Below are 21,635 nucleotides of genomic sequence, written 5' to 3'. Positions count from 1 at the left end.
CCATACAGCGGGGCCTATGACTGTGTGGGTACAGCCCCTTTTTCTGATTTAAAGGAGAACTAAAGCCTAACTAAAGTAGGGTAGAAATGTTGTACATTATGTTTTGGGCTTATGTTTCAGCCCAAGGCAACCACAGCCCTTTAGCAGGGAAGGTCTGTGCCCCCAGTAGCCCCCCATCTTCTTTTCTGCTGACTCCCTGCCCATACTCTGTGCTGCTGGCACTTACCTGCGCTTAGGGACCCACCCACAATATACTGTATATCTGGAATATAATTGTCACTATATAAGGCTGATTAGTACTTAATACAGATAATTACTACATGGCGGCTCAGAAACCAGTGCAGTTAGCATCAGAATTGAATAATAATCCCTGTAGCATCAGCTTCTATGACCGGCCAGCCTCATTTTCTCCTTGATAATTTGCGATGACCCCCAAGCTCAGCTTCCCAACAGCCGCCCAAAGCCCACTGAGCATGTGCAGTGTCACTGACACTTTCCAAGATGGGGAGCTCCTGTGACAAGTTTGAAGTCCTGGACCATTGCTGCTATTGAGATGCTGAAACTTGAGGCTGCTGCAGTAAGTACAGTATATAAAATACGGCATTTTGAGCCATATTTATTTTTAGGGTTTAGTCGTCCTTTAACCCTCTCCACCCACCACCAACAAGCAAATGAGTGACTACTGGAGAAGGCAGTGGTTCACCTTTACGTTAACTTTTTATATGTTATAGAATGGCCAATTCTAAGCAACTTTTCAATTGGTCTTCATTTTTTAGTTTTTATAGTTTTTTAATTATCTGTCCTCTTCTTCTTCTGACTCTTTCCAGCTTTGAAATGGGGGTCACTGACCCCGGCAGCCACAAACCTATTGCTCTGTGAGGCTCCAGTTTTATTGTTATTGTTAATTTTTATTACTTATCTTTCTATTTAGGCCCTCCTCTATTCATTTTCCTGTCTTTTATTCACACCATGCCTTGGTTGCTGTGGTAATTTAAACCCTAACAACCAGATAACTGCTGAAATTCCAAACTGGAGAGCTGCTGAACAAAAAAGTGAAATAATTAAAAAACACAAACAATAAAAAAATGAAGACCAATTGCAAATTGTCTCATAAAATTACTCTCTAATATCCTGAGACAATTTGCAACTGGTCTTTATTTTTTTATGATATTGTTCAACAGCTCTGCAGTTTGCAATGTCAGCAGTTATCTGGTTGCTAGGGTTCAAATTACCTTAGCAATCATGGAGTGGTTTGAATGAGAGGCTGGTATATTCAGTCCCTTTATTATTCATATATCAGTCACTCTCTCAAACCAAACAAATAATGAAGACTAATTTAAAGTTGCATAGAACTGGCCTTTCTATAACATACTAAACGTAAACTTAAGAAATAAAAATTTTCAAAGATGTGTGCTCTGAGCAGTTACCACAAGGTGGCGCTGAGCCACCAAAATTACAATGTACTGGCTAGGTGACAGTTTACAAACATGCTACTGTCAGGCCACCGGCAGGGCTGTTTCTATACAGGCACTCGAGGGCCCGTGCCGGACACCAGTGAGGGGAGGGGGTACCGCAGCCAATCGGCAACAGGAAGGGGTGGATGGAGGTCCGGCTCCTAGGGCACCTCTGATTGGAGTTGAAGTATATGCAGCCTGTTCCCTGTATATTCTATAAGTGGCTCCATGTTCTCCCATGGCCTAACTGTAATGGGTGCCAGGAGTAGGTGCTTCCTGGTTGCTGGGGGCCTGAATGGGATGCAGTTGCTATGTGGCAGAGAGTATATAGTAAGACGTGTGTATAGTAAGGTGAGATTGTGTATAATAAGGCAAGGGGGCAATAGGCAATGCTTATAGTGAGGCAGATGAAACCCATGTAGTGAGAGCAGCGTGGCAGGAAAGTTCCATTAAGCGCAGGGGGGGGGAGTTGGGTCATGGAAAACTAAAAGGTCAGACCTAACCCTTTCTGTGCCTTGTGGTGGAAAGTGGCAGATGCAGTGTTTGCTAAGTGCCAGCTCCCCCCCCAGTGCGTAGGAGTTGCCAGCACATTCAGCACCCACTGTCTGCTGGGATTGGCTTAGGTGCCAGGAGTACAGAGCAAAGGAAGCCACAATGTGTCTGGTGATGCCACCCTCCCACCCATGGGTGTGAGCCCAACTGTGTGCTTCAATATCAGAACCGGCGACAAATGGCTTTATTTGTCTCTACCTGCCGAGGGTGACAAGAACCCTCCGATGTCTGCTGGAGAAAAGTCTGCCAACGTGCCACAGGTTTCATGCCAATATGGCAACATTAGGCCCCGGTCTCACATTAAAGTCAGTGGATAAGGCTAAGATTTCCCTTCATTATGCTCCATCTCTGGTACTGGCTATGAGCAAACTTATGGGCTGTTCCTGCTGAATAGTGCTTAGTACAGGGGAATCCCTATGCTGCCATAGTTTTATGCTATCTCTCTCTACAGGCTATGGGCAAACTTAGGGGGCTGTTCCTGCTGAATTGTGCTTAGTACAGGGGAATCCCTATGCTGCCATAGTTCTATGGTATTTCTATGTACAGGCTATGAGCAAACTTAGGGGGCTGTTCCTGCTGAATTGTGCTTAGTACAGGGGAATCCCTATGCTGCCATAGTTCTATGGTAAATCTCTGTACAGGCTCTCGTTGCCATGGTGAATACCAGTAACCACCACATTTTGCAGTAGGACAACAAAATCATTTTAGGGCCTCCATTAAATATTAAGAATAAATGTAGCATTAGGTGCCCCACTGGGCCCTCGCCTGCTTTCCGGGGCCCCCAGGAGTCACAGGGTCTTTTTCCTGTTTTGCCCAGACCCACCCTCAAACCCACCCTCTTCTACATAAATCCCATGTCTTAATGGATCCGCAAAGCCTGTGCCTGTTGTGCATAAATAACGACAATTAGGAAAGACTGCATGTCCGCTGGACTGCTACATGCGCCCCCTTCTGGCATGTTGTAGGAAGAGTATAACACAACTGGGGGACTATGGGAGCTGATTAGGAAGGTTTATGCATGCCAACTGGAAACAGTTACTTAGGGTCATTTATAAACAGAGAAAATTTACCCATGGGCAGTAACCCATAGCAACCTAATGATGTGTGAAATGACATATTTGATGATAGTGACAGGGCAGAAGAGGGGTGTGGCCTAAATGCTATTGCACAAGTACTTTCCCTCACATACACTTTCTCTTTGCAGCCGTGTTATCAGCAGCCGTTCTGTGATCAGTATCTGTACATGTGGTTTCCCTCTTAATCAGTTGGCTCTGAAAGTGAGTGACTAACCAGGTCTCAGCTGACTGTTTGCCCCGGAAATAGCAGGGCTTGGGGCGACCACGGCTGGTTTAGTGTGTTCATATATATATAGGTACAGGGCTGAGTTATACAGGGGACTCTGAGTATCACTCATGTATTATAAGGGATACTGTACCCCCTACTGTAAATGATAAGGATATTAGCAGTCACTGAGGGGTTCTGTGCCCATATAAAGGCACAAGGCTGCAGGCTGAGTTATACAGGGAACTCTGAGTATCACTCATGTATTATAAGGGATAATGTACCCCCTACTGTAAGTGATAAGGATATTAGCAGTCACTGAGGGGTTCTGTGCCCATATAAAGGCACAAGGCTGCAGGCTGAGTTATACAGGGAACTCTGAGTATCACTCATGTATTATAAGGGATAATGTACCCCCTACTGTAAATGATAAGGATATTAGCAGTCACTGAGGGGTTCTGTGCCCCCCATATAAAGGCACAAGGCTGCAGGCTGAGTTATACAGGGAACTCTGAGTATCACTCATGTATTATAAGGGATAATGTACCCCCTACTGTAAATGATAAGGATATTAGCAGTCACTGAGGGGTTCTGTGCCCATATAAAGGCACAAGGCTGCAGGCTGAGTTATACAGGGAACTCTGAGTATCACTCATGTATTATAAGGGATAATGTACCCCCTACTGTAAATGATAAGGATATTAGCAGTCACTGAGGGGTTCTGTGCCCCCCATATAAAGGCACAAGGCTGCAGGCTGAGTTATACAGGGAACTCCGAGTATCACTCATGTATTATAAGGGATAATGTACCCCCTACTGTAAATGATAAGGATATTAGCAGTCACTGAGGGGTTCTGTGCCCCCCATATAAAGGCACAAGGCTGCAGGCTGAGTTATACAGGGAACTCCGAGTATCACTCATGTATTATAAGGGATAATGTACCCCCTACTGTAAATGATAAGGATATTAGCAGTCACTGAGGGGGTTCTGTGCCCATATAAAGGCACAAGGCTGCAGGCTGAGTTATACAGGGAACTCTGAGTATCACTCATGTATTATAAGGGATAATGTACCCCCTACTGTAAATGATAAGGATATTAGCAGTCACTGAGGGGTTCTGTGACCATATAAAGGCACAAGGCTGCAGGCTGAGTTATACAGGGAACTCTGAGTATCACTCATGTACTATAAGATGTAAGTATAACTGGGCAGGGTATACATAGCTTAGGTGCAGTCTATAGGAGGGAGCTGTATGTATGTGAGGCTCAGTCACGCTGGGATGTGGAGGGAAGGAGAGTAAGGGGAATATGTACAATGCTGTGAATGGTTATTTGCTGCTTATTTCCGAGCTGATTTACCAGCAGGAGATAAAACAGAGAATATTACAGTAAATCAGGAGGAAAAGACTTGCACTTTTTGAGAAGGTTCCACTCGGAAACCCAGAGCTGCAGCGGCTCAGAGACACACACAAACCACAAGTAGAGTGTTAGATGATGCAAACCCTGCTGCTCACACAACTCCCTGCAACAGACCCCACCAGTGCCCCCGAGACCTGGACACGAGGGCAGCCATATTTAGCGCCTCACAGCTCGGGTCACATGGTGCACTTACAGGTGTTCCAGGTGCTGAACCCTGCGGTCATGCTGTGTCAATAGCTGATGACATACGTGCTGACATCAGAGCTGTGTGTGAGTGTGTGACACGCCACATATTTTTGAATTGCTGTTTACTTTCCCCAACAGACAAAAAGTGATACAAAGTATATAGGTGACGGCTGCAAGCCAGGTAATGGCCGCCCAGTCCTCCTGTTCTGCGCTTAGTACTTGATGCACAGTCACTGTTCACATTCAAGCTAACCTTTAGTATGTTATAGAAAGGCCAGTTCTAAGCATCTTTTTATTGGTCTTCATTATTTATTTGTTATAGTTTTTGAATTAGTTGTCTTCTTCTGCAACTGCAACTCTCAATGGGGGTCACTGACCCCAGCATTCAAAAAACGATTGCTCTGTGAGGCTCGAGTTTTACTGTTACTCTTTGTAACTTTCTTTTCTATTCAGGCCTCTCCTATTCATTCATCAGTCTCATATCCTTGATGCTAAGATAAGTTGGACCCTAGCAACCAAATAGCTGCTGAAACTGCAGACTGGAGAGCTCCTGAACTGAAAATGAAATACCTAAAAAACTTCAAATAATAAAAAATGAAGACCAATTGCAAACTGCCTCAGAATATTACTCTCTACATCATACTCAAAGTTAACTCTAAGGTGAAGCCTTTAATGCACCCCCATGTGACAAGGGCACATCTATTCTCTATGGTAGGGATATCTGGGTTTTTACAGTCCATGACCCCCTTTAGGGCAAATAGAGCAAATAAGTGTTGACCCCAAATCTCAATCACGTTCAGGCTGAAGTCCAGGAGAATCTATAAGACCAAAATAAGACCCTTAGGGGTTCAGCCCCAATAGGAACCACTGGTCTTTGCCCAGCACCATCAGGGTCTTGGATCAGACCAGTGGGGCATTGGGGAAAAAACCTGGTGGGCCCAACTCAGAATGCTCCCTCTGCCGATTGTGTGTGCCAGCGCATATCCCCCTGTCCAGGGTTGGACTGGGGGGTGAAGGGCCCACCAGGGCTCCCGCCCCAGGGGCCTTACAGGTGCCCGTGTGTCCATAGCCCCCCCCGTAGGGGCCCCCATAACTCCCCCTCGCAGGGCCCCCCACCCGACGTCCTCCCCCGAGGGCATACATTTTTTTTTTTTTAAAGGTGCATTTTATTAATTTTCATACAAACAAAAACATAAAATAACACATTTTACAATGCAATAAGGAAAACGCGTTGGTCTCTCTTTCCGAGCGCGTAAATTTAACGTGTCAGGGCAGAAGCGGTCGGGCAGGGGGAGCACTGCAAGGGTCGGGTCCCAGTCCAACCATGCCCCTGTCACTGCCACAAGGAGGTACGCAGTGGGGGTGGTGATTTGACGTTGCAATTGGGGCCGCCCTAGGCAGCAGCCCCGGTGGGTCCCGAACACCGAGCATCACTGAATCATGGGAAATGCATTTCATTGCAATCAGCGCTGCATTTCTGCACAGGCTTTCTTACAGAGTCCCCAGCTCTTCCCATGGGTTTCAGGAAGTGGTAGTGAGGCCAGGAAACCCAATGGCGGGGGCTGCAAAAGGCTTTTCTGAGAACTGGAGATTATTACACAAACACTTAGAGATGTTGCACAAGGTATCGGGTCCAGACTGGGAATCCAAATAGGCCCTGGCATCTCAAGTACACCTCCCCCCCAGCCCAATACATAGTGAGTGTCTATGGCGCCTTACGGCAGCCCCTCGGGCATTTGCCAGAACCCACAGACTGCCAGTTCGGGCCTGCAAGGTATCAGCCCAGTAGAGCTACAGTGGAGTGGGAGGTCCCTCACAACATGCGAGTGTTACTAAAGGTGGCCACACACGTGGCGATCTGACGATCTTTGTCATGCGATGGTCGCACGAAAGATCGTCAGATCCGCCACTAACCTTCAGGGCTGAAACAGGCAGATAAGGAGGTAGAAACAATAGGATTTCCTGCCGATTCAGCGCTGAAGGCAGATTTTGGTCAGGCGCCTTCTATGGCGCCCAATCAAAATCTTTTAACTGGCCCCCGATATCAGCAGCTTCCTGCGATATCGGTCGACTCGCCGACTTGCCATACACGCACCGAATATCGTGCGAAATGAGGTTTCGTACAATATTATCGGTGTGTGTGTGGCCAGCTTAAGACATTGCCTGTCGGCCCTAGCTGTCAGCTTTTGCAGCCTTGGCTTTCAGTCCACGTTGCATCAGGATTCCCAGTGCCAGTTGCTTCACATTCTGCTTGCACAAAAATACTGGCACAACAGGACTTATTAAAGCGGGATAAACCCTGCTATATGGTTTGCTACTATTAAAAATCAGCAGGGTTTATCCCGTTTAAATAAGTCCTGTTGTGCCAGTATTTTTGTGCCATTTGGAACGTGGTGGAGAGTGCCGAAGTCTCTCTAAATACTGTGCACCAGGCTGAGCAGAGTGGAGGGACCAGGGTGTGCTGGTGAGTGGATGCACATGCTGCTTCCCATTATTAATGCAGTTATCAGAGTGTCCCATGTTATCTGAATATGGCAAAGGGGGAGGGGGGTTTAAAACATCAGTGGTTTTTTTACTTTTTGGGCCCAAGTTATCGATATTTGGTCAGGTACAAAGGTACCCCCTGATAGCTGGTTTCTATTTGGTATGGTATAATAAAGCTAAAACGGCATTGGTGAGTGCTGGCCCCCCTTTACCTACGTGAACTACATTGACTGCCCTGGCCATACGTCGGGGAGTCGCCCCACCACAAGGGAAAGTTATTTACATGCAGAGGGAGTGCGCCCAATTGCCGAAATTTCCCTGCACCTAATAAATGCATCACATGACTACACAAATATATAATAATGGACAGCCAATAAGCATTCACCCAATATCTCAGCCTATTTGGCCTTCACACTGGGCCTCCATCCATGTCTAGGCCTACAGGAATCAGCCCCACACTTTGGGGCAACATCAGTAGGTGCACCCCTCTGTTGCCTACCCCTACATCTGGTACTGGTGTGTTACCTCTTATATAGAAACAACCTGCCCATAAATTAACTTTACCCTACTCCTCCTCTGCCTTCTGGACACTTTAGGAACCAGGGTGGGCAGAATTACTGACATTATCTCCCCCAGTTCAAAGCCTTCCTACCCATTCAGCCTGAGACCTAGAAGGGGCCCTTTCTATTGATATATGTTGTGAATAGAAAGAGTGGAAACACCTCCGTTTGACCATGGGGAAGAGAGCAGCCTGGGAACAGGAAATACAGAGTAAAGGATAATAACAATAAATAAGAGCTCAGTACCCGGGTAAGTGGTGGGAGGAGACTGCTTTTTACTTCCCCAGGCGAAGGCGGCACTAATTCAAATGAACTTTCACCCAAGACTTACCCATTAAACGTAACTTCACCATGTTGAGCAGAATCCAGAGGAGGTGCAGCGATGATGGTAAAGGCACTTGGGCCAGCACCAGAACTCTATCACCGTATAGCAGCCACATGTTCCTCAGGGCAGGCGTCATTTAGTAAGCCTTTAATATTAATGTATGTTCCATTATAATTGCTGCCCTTTAATTACCTTGCTACACCCGAGTCAGACTCCTATTACTCACTGCCTTCATGTATTTCATTTGCTTTATTCATTATACGTTGCTAGAGAGCAGCAAACTCGTACTGCCCCCAATATACTGAGTAGCCCACAAACTGATGCCAGGCCCGGATTTGTGGCGAGGCCACAAAGGCCCGGGCCTAGGGCGGCATAAACATAGGGGCGGCATGCCGCCCCGCCGCACGCAAATTTTTAAAATTTTGCTCCCATACGGAGCAATGGGGACCTCTCCCCACTGCTCCGTATGGGAGTTTTAACTTTGGCGCATGCGCATGCGCGTTAGCGCGGCGGCAGGGAAGGAGGAGGTGGTTTGCGCATGCGCGCTCGCACGGCGGGTGGGGGCGCCGAATTGGGGCGGCCTCGGGGCGCGTCGTTTAGAAATCCGGCGCTGACTGATGCTCATTGTTATTGTTACTTCTGTTCAAGTCCTCTCCTATTCATGTATCAGTCTTTCATTCTAACCACACCCTGGTCCCTAAGGTAATTTGGACCATAGCAACTAAATATCTGCTGAAAATCAAAGCTGGAGAGCTGCTGAACCAAAGCTGAAATAATTAACAAACTACAAAAAATATAAAATGAAGACCAACTCAAAATAGACCCCCTGTTCCAATGCCTATATGGGTCACCAAACTTATTTAGTGCCCATTGCCCATCAATACGCAAATGTATGAAACCAGTGTTACCACAGCCTTGTCCTGCTTTATGGCTGAGATTCTAGCTATCTGTATAACAGAGCATTCTGTCACAGTGGCACAGATCCTATCTGATCCCCCCATTGTAAGCAGCAGTCCTGCCCTGCTTTATGGCTGAGATTCTAGCTATCTGTATAACAGAGCATTCTGTCACAGTGACACAGATCCTATCTGATCCCCCCATTGTAAGCAGCAGTCCTGCCCTGCTTTATGGCTGAGATTCTAGCTATCTGTATAACAGAGCATTCTGTCACAGTGGCACAGATCCTATCTGATCCCCTCATTGTAAGCAGCAGTCCTGCCCTGCTTTATGGCTGAGATTCTAGCTATCTGTATAACAGAGCATTCTGTCACAGTGGCACAGATCCTATCTGATCCCCCCATTGTAAGCAGCAGTCCTGCCCTGCTTTATGGCTGAGATTCTAGCTATCTGTATAACAGAGCATTCTGTCACAGTGGCACAGATCCTATCTGATCCCCCCATTGTAAGCAGCAGTCCTGCCCTGCTTTATGGCTGAGATTCTAGCTATCTGTATAACAGAGCATTCTGTCACAGTGGCACAGATCCTATCTGATCCCTCCCATTGTAAGCAGCAGTCCTGCCCTGCTTTATGGCAGCGATTCTAGCTATCTGTATAACAGAGCATTCTGTCACAGTGACACAGATCCTATCTGATCCCTCCCATTGTAAGCAGCAGTCCTGCCCTGCTTTATGGCTGAGATTCTAGCTATCTGTATAACAGAGCATTCTGTCACAGTGGCACAGATCCTATCTGATCCCTCCCATTGTAAGCAGCAGTCCTGCCCTGCTTTATGGCTGAGATTCTAGCTATCTGTATAACAGAGCATTCTGTCACAGTGACACAGATCCTATCTGATCCCTCCCATTGTAAGCAGCAGTCCTGCCCTGCTTTATGGCAGCGATTCTAGCTATCTGTATAACAGAGCATTCTGTCACAGTGACACAGATCCTATCTGATCCCTCCCATTGTAAGCAACAGTCCTGCCCTGCTTTATGGCTGAGATTCTAGCTATCTGTATAACAGAGCATTCTGTCACAGTGGCACAGATCCTATCTGATCCCTCCCATTGTAAGCAGCAGTCCTGCCCTGCTTTATGGCTGAGATTCTAGCTATCTGTATAACAGAGCATTCTGTCACAGTGGCACAGATCCTATCTGATCCCTCCCATTGTAAGCAACAGTCCTGCCCTGCTTTATGGCTGAGATTCTAGCTATCTGTATAACAGAGCATTCTGTCACAGTGGCACAGATCCTATCTGATCCCCCCATTGTAAGCAGCAGTCCTGCCCTGCTTTATGGCTGAGATTCTATCTTTATAACAGAGCATTCTGTTCATTCTATCTGTAACCAGCACCAAGTTGCTGCATGTATTCAGCCGTTTCAGTTCTGAGGGAGAGGGCGGGAAAGTGCCAGAACAACATGGAATTCCATAGGCAAGTTGCAGCATGAGAGAGATCTGGGAAGCAGATCTGGGAGCGGGAGGAGTCATAGGGACATGGGAAAGTGAATAGTGAGTATAATACATTAAATTAGACATTAAATTGTCTTCAATTAAAGGGGACATCTACCCTATACATTACTATGGAAATGGAATAAAATGTGCAGTTTGTCCAGGTTAAGTAACCAATAGCAACTAATGATACATGTGCTCCAGCTGACCAGTAAATGCTAGCTGATCATTGGTTGCTATGGGTAACTAGACCAGTAGATAACTTTGCTCCTTACCCCTCCTTAGTATGATTTAAAAAGTAGTATTCTAAGACAAACTGCAACTAGTCCTATGTGTATTTCTTAACTGTTTGTGTTATGCAGCAGCCCAGCTCGCTTTAACAATGCTCTCTGGTTGCTAGGGGTGCAGAACCTAACTACCAGGCAGAACCATGGCCTGGCCCACACAGCACAGCAGTAAGTTTGGACAGGTGGCCAAAGAATAAACACCCAAAAGGCTGAATAATGAGAATAAAGGCAGAGGGTGGGGAGAGGAAGGGAAGAATGGAAGCAGGGGTGGGAGAAGGGAGAGTAGCAGTGAGGCGCTTGCACTAATAGTGATCTATTCCCTAGTGAATCACTTGCGTGTGAATCAGAGGCACTGGGCTCATTATCAGCCGCACCGCCCCTGGGCCCGACTGTGCCGGACGAAGTTCAGCTGCAAGCGCTCAGCGACTGCAACCAGAGAGCTGGAAAGTCCTACAGAGGCGACAGGGGAACAAGTGTGTAACTCACACACAGGAAGCGCACTCTGAATACTACACATGCCTGGCACAAGCGTGATACACTTACACACACACACACCCCTATACACACTCACTTATACACACACACACTTACACACACTCCTATACACACACCCCTATACACACACACTCACCTATACACACACTCCTATACACACAGCAGGGAAGGCGCCCAGACGTGCCTGGGAGAGGGGAGAGTCACACGGAGCTGCACAGGTTACAGCACAGCGGACTGTGATCTTAAATCAGACAATGATAAGAAGCAACGACGAGTCGCAGGTAAGAGCTGCCATACTGCCCTCTATTCTTTCCTTCCCTTACTCTGCTCTACTCTCTAAATGATGTCTCTGGTATCCCACTCCTGCCCTGTCTCTGGTATCCCACTCCTGCCCTGTCTCTGGTATCCCACTCCTGCCCTGTCTCTGGTATCCCACTCCTGCCCTGTCTCTATATCCCACTCCTGCCCTGTCTCTATATCCCACTCCTGCCCTGTCTCTGGTAACCCACTCCTGCCCTGTCTCTGGTATCCCACTCCTGCCCTGTCTCTGGTATCCCACTCCTGCCCTGTCTCTGGTATCCCACTCCTGCCCTGTCTCTGGTATCCCACTCCTGCCCTGTCTCTATATCCCACTCCTGCCCTGTCTCTGGTATCCCACTCCTGCCCTGTCTCTGGTATCCCACTCCTGCCCTGTCTCTATATCCCACTCCTGCCCTGTCTCTGGTATCCCACTCCTGCCCTGTCTCTGGTATCCCACTCCTGCCCTGTCTCTGGTATCCCACTCCTGCCCTGTCTCTATATCCCACTCCTGCCCTGTCTCTGGTAACCCACTCCTGCCCTGTCTCTGGTATCCCACTTCTACCCTGTCTCTGGTAACCCACTCCTGCCCTGTCTCTATATCCCACTCCTACCCTGTCTCTGGTATCCCACTCCTGCCCTGTCTCTATATCCCACTCCTGCCCTGTCTCTATATCCCACTCCTGCCCTGTCTCTATATCCCACTCCTGCCCTGTCTCTATATCCCACTCCTGCCCTGTCTCTATATCCCACTCCTGCCCTGTCTCTATATCCCACTCCTGCCCTGTCTCTATATCCCACTCCTGCCCTGTCTCTATATCCCACTCCTGCCCTGTCTCTATATCCCACTCCTGCCCTGTCTCTGGTAACCCACTCCTGCCCTGTCTCTATATCCCACTCCTGCCCTGTCTCTGGTATCCCACTCCTGCCCTGTCTCTGGTAACCCACTCCTGCCCTGTCTCTGGTAACCCACTCCTGCCCTGTCTCTGGTAACCCACTCCTGCCCTGTCTCTGGTAACCCACTCCTGCCCTGTCTCTGGTAACCCACTCCTGCCCTGTCTCTGGTAACCCACTCCTGCCCTGTCTCTATATCCCACTCCTGCCCTGTCTCTATATCCCACTCCTGCCCTGTCTCTATATCCCACTCCTGCCCTGTCTCTATATCCCACTCCTGCCCTGTCTCTATATCCCACTCCTGCCCTGTCTCTATATCCCACTCCTGCCCTGTCTCTATATCCCACTCCTGCCCTGTCTCTATATCCCACTCCTGCCCTGTCTCTATATCCCACTCCTGCCCTGTCTCTTTACCCCACTCCTGCCCTGTCTCTATATCCCACTCCTGCCCTGTCTCTTTACCCCACTCCTGCCCTGTCTCTATATCCCACTCCTGCCCTGTCTCTGGTAACCCACTCCTGCCCTGTCTCTATATCCCACTCCTGCCCTGTCTCTGGTATCCCACTCCTGCCCTGTCTCTATATCCCACTCCTGCCCTGTCTCTTTACCCCACTCCTGCCCTGTCTCTTTACCCCACTCCTGCCCTGTCTCTGGTAACCCACTCCTGCCCTGTCTCTATATCCCACTCCTGCCCTGTCTCTATATCCCACTCCTGCCCCTGTCTCTGGTAACCCACTCCTGCCCTGTCTCTGGTAACCCACTCCTGCCCTGTCTCTGGTAACCCACTCCTGCCCTGTCTCTGGTAACCCACTCCTGCCCTGTCTCTGGTAACCCACTCCTGCCCTGTCTCTGGTAACCCACTCCTGCCCTGTCTCTGGTAACCCACTCCTGCCCTGTCTCTGGTAACCCACTCCTGCCCTGTCTCTGGTAACCCACTCCTGCCCTGTCTCTGGTAACCCACTCCTGCCCTGACTGTCTAACCCATTCCTAAGCTTTTACATCTGACAACCACTGAAATAACTCAGTTCTGCTGTTTTTCTATATACAATTCCTGTAACCAAGTACTGTTGTCTGTTTCCCACTTTTACAGTCTTATTAACCCATTCCTGTCCTGTTTTAAGTAACCCATTAATGCTATCTTTCTATATCCATTTCTTCCATGTCTCCGAAATCCTGTAGTGCCTTTGTAACCTATTCCAGCTCTCTCTAAGCCATTCCTTAACTGTCCCTGCTACCCTTTTCGACTGTGCACTGGTGCTTAGACAGATACAGTCAGATACAAAGGTTACAGATACATAATTATGACCTTTACAAAGCTATAGTTCCAGGGATACCAAGGGTAGGATATAAGCCCTCACCCCAAATCCTACCCTAACTGGCCTTCAGGCTGGGCCCCCTTAGCCCATAACAAGGTTACAGATATATAGAAACATTGGGGTAACAGTCACCCTGCTATAGTTCCAGGGGTACCCAGGGCACAAATAAGCACTCACCCCAAATCCCCCCCTAACTGGCCTTCAGGCTGGGCCCCCTTAGCCCATAACAAGGTTACAGATATATAGAAACATTGGGGTAACAGTCACCCTGCTATAGTTCCAGGGGTACCCAGGGCACAAATAAGCACTCACCCCAAATCCCCCCCTAACTGGCCTTCAGGCTGGGCCCCCTTAGCCCATAACAAGGTTACAGATATATAGAAACATTGGGGTAACAGTCACCCTGCTATAGTTCCAGGGGTACCCAGGGCACAAATAAGCACTCACCCCAAATCTCCCCCTAACTGGCCTTCAGGCTGGGCCCCCTTAGCCCATAACAAGGTTACAGATATATAGAAACATTGGGGTAACAGTCACCCTGCTATAGTTCCAGGGGTACCCAGGGCACAAATAAGCACTCACCCCAAATCTCCCCCTAACTGGCCTTCAGGCTGGGCCCCCTTAGCCCATAACAAGGTTACAGATATATAGAAACATTGGGGTAACAGTCACCCCGCTATAGTTCCAGGGGTACCCAGGGCACAAATAAGCACTCACCCCAAATCCCCCCCCTAACTGGCCTTCAGGCTGGGCCCCCTTAGCCCATAACAAGGTTACAGATATATAGAAACATTGGGGTAACAGTCACCCCGCTATAGTTCCAGGGGTACCCAGGGCACAAATAAGCACTCACCCCAAATCCCCCCTAACTGGCCTTCAGGCTGGGCCCCCTCAGCCCATAACAAGGTTACAGATATATAGAAACATTGGGGTAACAGTCACCCCGCTATAGTTCCAGGGGTACCCAGGGCACAAATAAGCACTCACCCCAAATCCCCCCCTAACTGGCCTTCAGGCTGGGCCCCCTCAGCCCATAACAAGGTTACAGATATATAGAAACATTGGGGTAACAGTCACCCTGCTATAGTTCCAGGGGTACCCAGGGCACAAATAAGCACTCACCCCAAATCCCCCCCTAACTGGCCTTCAGGCTGGGCCCCCTTAGCCCATAACAAGGTTACAGATATATAGAAACATTGGGGTAACAGTCACCCTGCTATAGTTCCAGGGGTACCCAGGGCACAAATAAGCACTCACCCCAAATCCCCCCCTAACTGGCCTTCAGGCTGGGCCCCCTTAGCCCATAACAAGGTTATAGATATATAGAAACATTGGGGTAACAGACACCCTGCTATAGTTCCAGGGGTACCCAGGGCACAAATAAGCACTCACCCCAAATCTCCCCCTAACTGGCCTTCAGGCTGGGCCCCCTTAGCCCATAACAAGGTTACAGATATATAGAAACATTGGGGTAACAGTCACCCCGCTATAGTTCCAGGGGTACCCAGGGCACAAATAAGCACTCGCCCCAAATCCCCCCCCTAACTGGCCTTCAGGCTGGGCCCCCTTAGCCCATAACAAGGTTACAGATATATAGAAACATTGGGGTAACAGTCACCCCGCTATAGTTCCAGGGGTACCCAGGGCACAAATAAGCGCTCACCCCAAATCCCCCCCTAACTGGCCTTCAGGCTGGGCCCCCTTAGCCCATAACAAGGTTACAAATAAATTAGAAGTATTGGCGTGACAGTCACCCTGCTATAGTTTCTGGGGTACCCAGGGCACAAATAAGCGCTCACCCCAAATCCCCCCCTAACTGGCCTTCAGGCTGGGCCCCCTTAGCCCATAACAAGGTTACAAATAAATTAGAAGTATTGGCGTGACAGTCACCCTGCTATAGTTTCTGGGGTATCCAGGGATGGCAAAACACTTTCTGCCTGTTTTACTTGATACTATACCCCCATGTACGGGGAAGCAAGTTCTGGATAATCAGTATATATGGTTAATAGACTCTTCTGTACATTAAGCACCAGGGGCCCTTGGGTTACTTCCATGTGGCTCTGTTGGAGACACACAATACACTACCAGTAGTCAGTGCATACAACCTCCTGCCCACAGCCATACGGAGACACATGTAGGCCCTGCACAATGCAGCTTTGCTCTAAACCACATATCCTGTACTTCATTTTAGAATTCAACGTGTACCCCAAATGCATCGAACCTGGAAAACTGTTATAACCACTCCTCTCCATCATCGCTAACACTGCTCCTGGTGGGGTACAGCCTACTGATGCCAGTTGGGGTCCTACTGAATGGGGTCTCTCTGTATGTATTTATTCGGTTTATGCGACCACTGAGTGTGGTGGGCATCTTTCTGTGCAACCTGGCGCTCAGTGATTTGCTCTTCTCACTTTCCCTGCCCCTGCGGATTTACTACTATGCCAATCACTACTGGCCATTTGGAACTTTTCTCTGTAGTTTCAACGGCTCTATTTTCCACATCAACATGTACGGCAGCTGCCTGTTCCTGCTCTGCATTAACGTGGACCGTTACTTGGCCATTGTGCATCCCCTGCGATTTCGCCATCTCCGCCGGCGCAAGGTGGCACGATTGGCTTGTGTGGCCGTCTGGGTGTTGATAGTAGGAGGGTCGGTCCCTGCTGCCATTGTGCACAGCTCTTCTGATTGCTTGCTGCATGGCGAAAAGGTCTCCCGTTGTTTTGAAGCTTTTAGCACGTGGGACAAAGGGGTTTTGCCTCTACTGGTGGTGGCCGAGGTGCTTGGATTTTTGTTGCCACTAGCAGCCGTGCTGTACGGTTCCTGCCACATATTCGTGGAGTTGTATCGAGCCCAGGAGATAGGCCAGGGGAGACATGGCAAAACCATTAAACTTCTGTGCCTCAACCTTGTCATCTTCCTCTTCTGCTTCGTCCCCTATAACACAACCCTGGTTGGATACGGACTTCTGAGGGCCAACCTTGTGGAAGATACGTGGAATATAAAACCAACCTTAAAGAAAATCATTTCAGTGACTGTGCTTTTTGCCAGCACTAACTGCGCCCTGGACCCCTTGATTTATTACTTCAGCACGGAGGGCTTCCGGAGGACTCTGAGCAGGATGAGTGGTCATAAGACCCAGAAGTTCATCAGCAATCAAGAAACTAAAAGTACTTCTGCCACTGACTCTTCTATGAAGCCAAGTTCCAGAACTATCTCAAGGGCCACAGAAGCCCCTAAGCTAAAAACAAACGAGACCAATGGCAAAGAGGGAAAAAACCTTATAGAGGAATCGGAGATCTGAGAACGTTGACGTTGGAAGCAGATCCTCCAAGGAAGGTTCTTGGGTGCTCAACACTTTACATTGGTTCTAGCCTGGCGGAACTTTATATTTTAGAATAAGGCCACAGGCCAAGCAAGGGGGGGGTCTACTGCTGTGACCCAAATCGTTTTCAGGCCAGTTTGAAAAGGTTTATTTGTTCTTGTGACTGCAATGGATGGTGAGCTGGAGTTGGCCTACAGCTCCTCTGATTCCATAGTAAAAGTGCATTTCAGTAACAATGTTATGGTACTAGGTACCTAGCAAACTGCCAGAGAAAGGCGGCTGTTAGAGTCCCAATTCAAGTCTATACGTGTTCAGTTGATTTAGTTCAGCATCTCACTTGTTGTTGTTGTTGTTATGGTTGCAATGTCACTGTTCTTACAAGATAAACCACTTGCTCTTAAATAAGCCCCCTGGCATGCTTCATAGGAACTGAATCCAATCCACCCCGGGTACCCGGTTACAGGGCTCTGGTTCTATGTACATAGGACTCCTGGGCTGCTCTCTTTCCTATGGTCAGACAGGGCTTTGGAACTTGATCCCAAACATTATATTGCTTTACACTGCTTCCCCCATAAAGCCCAATGATACCTTTCAGATCTGTCCAAGGCTGCCTGATTTCGGGGTGGGGGGGGAAGCCACCCAGAACCTTTTATTATGTTATACATAGGCCAATTTCAATTATTCTTCATCATTAATTTTTTTTATAGCTTTTTTTAATAATTTGCTTTCCTCCTTGCAGCTTTCAAACAGGGGTCACAGACCCCAGCAGTGAAAAAACCATTGCTATGTGAGGCTATAGTTCAATTGTTATTTTTACTTTATCGTGCTTATTTTTCCATTCAGGTCCCTCTCCTATTCATATAAACCACACCCTGGTTGCTAAGGTAATTTGGATCCTAGCAACCAAATAACTGCTAAAAACTCGAAGCAGGAGAGCTGCTGAACAAAAACTGAAATAGTTAAAAAAAATAAAAAATGAAGACCAATTGCAAATTGTCTCAGACTATTACTCTCTACATCATACAGAACTCAAAGGTGAACAACCCCTTTATATCTATAGGTGCATTTGATAGGTAACTATAGGCACTTATTTGGAGATGATTTAATCAGATTTCATTGCATACAAACATACCTTTAGCCATATGTATAATATCCCTATTCCCCCAAAAAATAGAGAATAATGCTCTAAAACAACGCCCCCCAATGGCTCTTCTGTGGAGGAGACACCTATGTGCCCATTGATATGTATAAATGCAGATATGCTAAGGGCACGCAGGAAGCCATGGCCACATACCATGCTATTTATATAATTGGATGATTAAACAAACCCACTTTTGATTTCTATAAGTGCACAGGGGTGTGTGGGAGCAGCAGGTTGGAAGCCGTTTGTGGCAGCAGAAGCCGCCCCATATCAGTGTTATGTTGGCGGGGGGGTTAATTACTGACATTACTCATGGTACTGACAGTAAATACTCCAGTTGCACTTTCCCTTCCAGCCCAATGACATTTCACCGGTTTGCTATTTATTATAATCTGCCCGTGTATGTTGGGCATTGTAGCCCAGGAACAGCCTGAAGGAACAGTTCAGTGTAAAATTGAATCTGGGTAAAATAGACAGACTGCGCAAAATAACAAATGTTTTCAATATAGTTAGTTAGGCAAAAATGTCATCTATAAAGGCTGGAGTGGGCAGATGTCTAACATAATAGCCAGAACTCTACTGCCTCCTTTAGAGCTGTGACAGACGAAATGCCATCCCACCGACAAGAATGTAAATCGCCAGTGGGATGGCATACGCGGCACTGAAATCCAGGGCCGCTGCTGGCCAAATGGGTGCCCTAAGCAGAAATTTACTTTTGTGCCCCCTCCCCCAAATATTACGGAAGTAAAAATAAAATGATAAAAAAAAACACCTACTATAGGGGCCCCACACACAGTGCCCCCAATATCCCCCATAGACAATGCCCCCATAGTAAGTGCCCCCAATTGCCCCCATAGATTGATTGAACTATCTGGGACAGCGGGATGCGCTATAATAACCGACGGGACAGTGTTGGGGGGTATGTTCAGCAGCTGGGATGGTGCCCCCCTGGAAGTTGGTGCCCTATGCAGACTGAGTACTCTGCTTATAGGGAGCGGCGACCCTGCTGAAATCGCCAAAGTCTCCTCTCAAGACAACTTTGCCGATTTCGGCAAATCGCTGTGCCACGTATGCCATCCCATCAGCAATTTACATTCTCGTCGGTGGGATGGCATTTCGGGGAGATTAGTCGTGCGCCGACTAATCTCCCCGTCTGTCACAGCCCTTACAGCTCTCTAACCTGTTATCAGTCAGTAGCCAATCAGTGACTTTGGGGCGAGGTCGCCAAGCGAGCGGATCTTCTCCCGATATCCCCACCTACGGGTGGGCGATATGGGGCTAATTCAGAATTAGAATGATGGGTATAGGCGTCCGTCCGTTCTGGGACCGCATCAACGAGCCGTTGCGGTCCCAGATACTGATTTTCAAACCTGCCCAATTGAGATTTGGCCGATTTCAGGCCAGTTGTCGGTCGGGCAGGCCCATTGTTAGTGCCCATACACGGGCCGATAAGCTGGCGAATCGGTCTAAGGGACCAATATTCGCAGCTAGAATCGGATAGAACTAAGAGGTTAGAGAGCTGTAAAGGAGGAAGTAGAGTTCTGGCTATTATGTTAGACATCTGCCCACTCCAGCCTTTATAGATTACATTTTTGCCTAACTAACTATATTACAAATATTTTTTATTTTGCGCAGTCTGTCTGACTGAACTGTTCCTTTAAGCACATTTTTATATTAAAGTTTATAACCTTTTTAAACTTGTTAGTGCCAAGGTCCTTCAATCTAGCTGTGGCACCAATGAGATCAAGCAGGAACTCGGAGACATAGAATCTTGGCACCACAGGGCACTTAGGGTTATAAACATATACTCATACAGTCGGGAATCAGTAGATTAATCATTAACTAAGGAATTGTGCAAGGAGCCTCCGGCTCTAACTTGGGTGCAAACGTCTCCGGCTCCAACTTGGGTGCAGGGTTCCTGTTGTAGATACCCCAGTGTCTACTGAGATTTAGGCTCAGGGCTGCTGCTGGCCAAATGGGTGCCCTAAGCAGAAATTTACTTTTGTGCCCCCTCCCCCAAATATTACGGAAGTAAAAATAAAATAATAAAAAAAACACCTACTATAGGGGCCCCACACACAGTGCCCCCAATAGCCCCCATAGACAATGCCCCCATAGTAAGTGCCCCCAATAGCCCCCATAGACAATGCCCCCATAGTAAGTGCCCCCAATAGCCCCCATAGACAATGCCCCCAATAGCCCCCATAGACAATGCCCCCATAGTAAGTGCCCCCAATTTCCCCCATAGACAATGCCCCCATAGACAATGCCCCCATAGTAAGTGCCCCCAATTTCCCCCATAGACAATGCCCCCATAGTAAGTGCCCCCAATAGCCCCCATAGACAATGCCCCCATAGTAAGTGCCCCCAATTTCCCCCATAGACAGTAGCCCCATAAACAGCAGCCCCCCGTACACAGTAGCCCCGCCTTTACACAGTAACCCCCACCGTACACAGCCGCTCCTTCTTCTGCAGCTCTGCTCCTTTTGCGGCAGCGACAGGCACAGGCCACAGGGCGCAACCTTATAAAAGGGCCTGTCACCGCTGCACAAGTTGCAGAGCAGCAGAAGAAGCCAATGGTAGGGTACAGCCAGCGCATCTCGCTGTGCTTGATAGTTCAATGAATGTCCCGGAAATGCGGGACATTCATTGAACTATCCGGGACAGCGGGAGGCGCTATAAAAACCGGCGGGACAGTGTTGGGGGGTATGTTATAATATATAATAACGATTTTTTTGAGCAGCTGGGATGGTGCCCCCCTGGGAGTTGGTGCCCTATGCAGACTGAGTACTCTGCTTATAGGGAGTGGCGGCCCTGTTTAGGCTAATTCCAGGCCCTTTGTCAGGCTTGAGAAAGGGCCTGGTATTGGCTGAAACGTTGCCATTTTTGTGAGCTAATAAGTCACCTTCCACTGCTTCACAGCAACAGTTGTGCCTACAGTATTTTTGTTTTTTCCAATGGTTGATTTTCTGGGCCCCTGGCAGTTTGGGGCCCCTATACTAGAAGGCACCTGACCCTTAGGGATGCACTGAATCCTGGATTCAGTTTGGGATTCGGGCTGAATCCAGAAACCCAAAAAAGTGGGTTTGGTGCATCCCTAATATTCACCCCAGATATTTCCCTGCTGGAACCACCAGCTGCCGGAGGGGCCACTCCCTTAGTTTGGAAACCTCTTAATGGGGCACTGCATCATACGGGTGGGTCTCTGGGTTCACTATATTTTTTCTATATTA

The 21,635-nt window shown here is 48.1% G+C and overlaps 1 protein-coding gene across 1 annotated transcript; it reads left to right on the top strand.

The window, feature by feature from the left end:
* Positions 1-10,645: 10,645 nt before the first annotated feature.
* lpar5 (lysophosphatidic acid receptor 5) lies at positions 10,646-18,082 on the top strand. Its single transcript, XM_031905768.1, is given in 5 exon segments — positions 10,646-10,710; positions 11,013-11,105; positions 11,285-11,442; positions 11,445-11,713; positions 16,131-18,082. Coding segments are annotated over 5 exon segments (1,695 nt in total). The 3' UTR covers positions 17,241-18,082.
* The last annotated feature ends 3,553 nt before the right edge of the window (positions 18,083-21,635 follow it).

This window comes from Xenopus tropicalis, chromosome 7 (genome assembly GCF_000004195.4).
Source record: "Xenopus tropicalis strain Nigerian chromosome 7, UCB_Xtro_10.0, whole genome shotgun sequence".
NCBI lineage: Eukaryota > Metazoa > Chordata > Amphibia > Anura > Pipidae > Xenopus > Xenopus tropicalis.
This window is presented reverse-complemented; position numbering and strand designations above follow the sequence as displayed.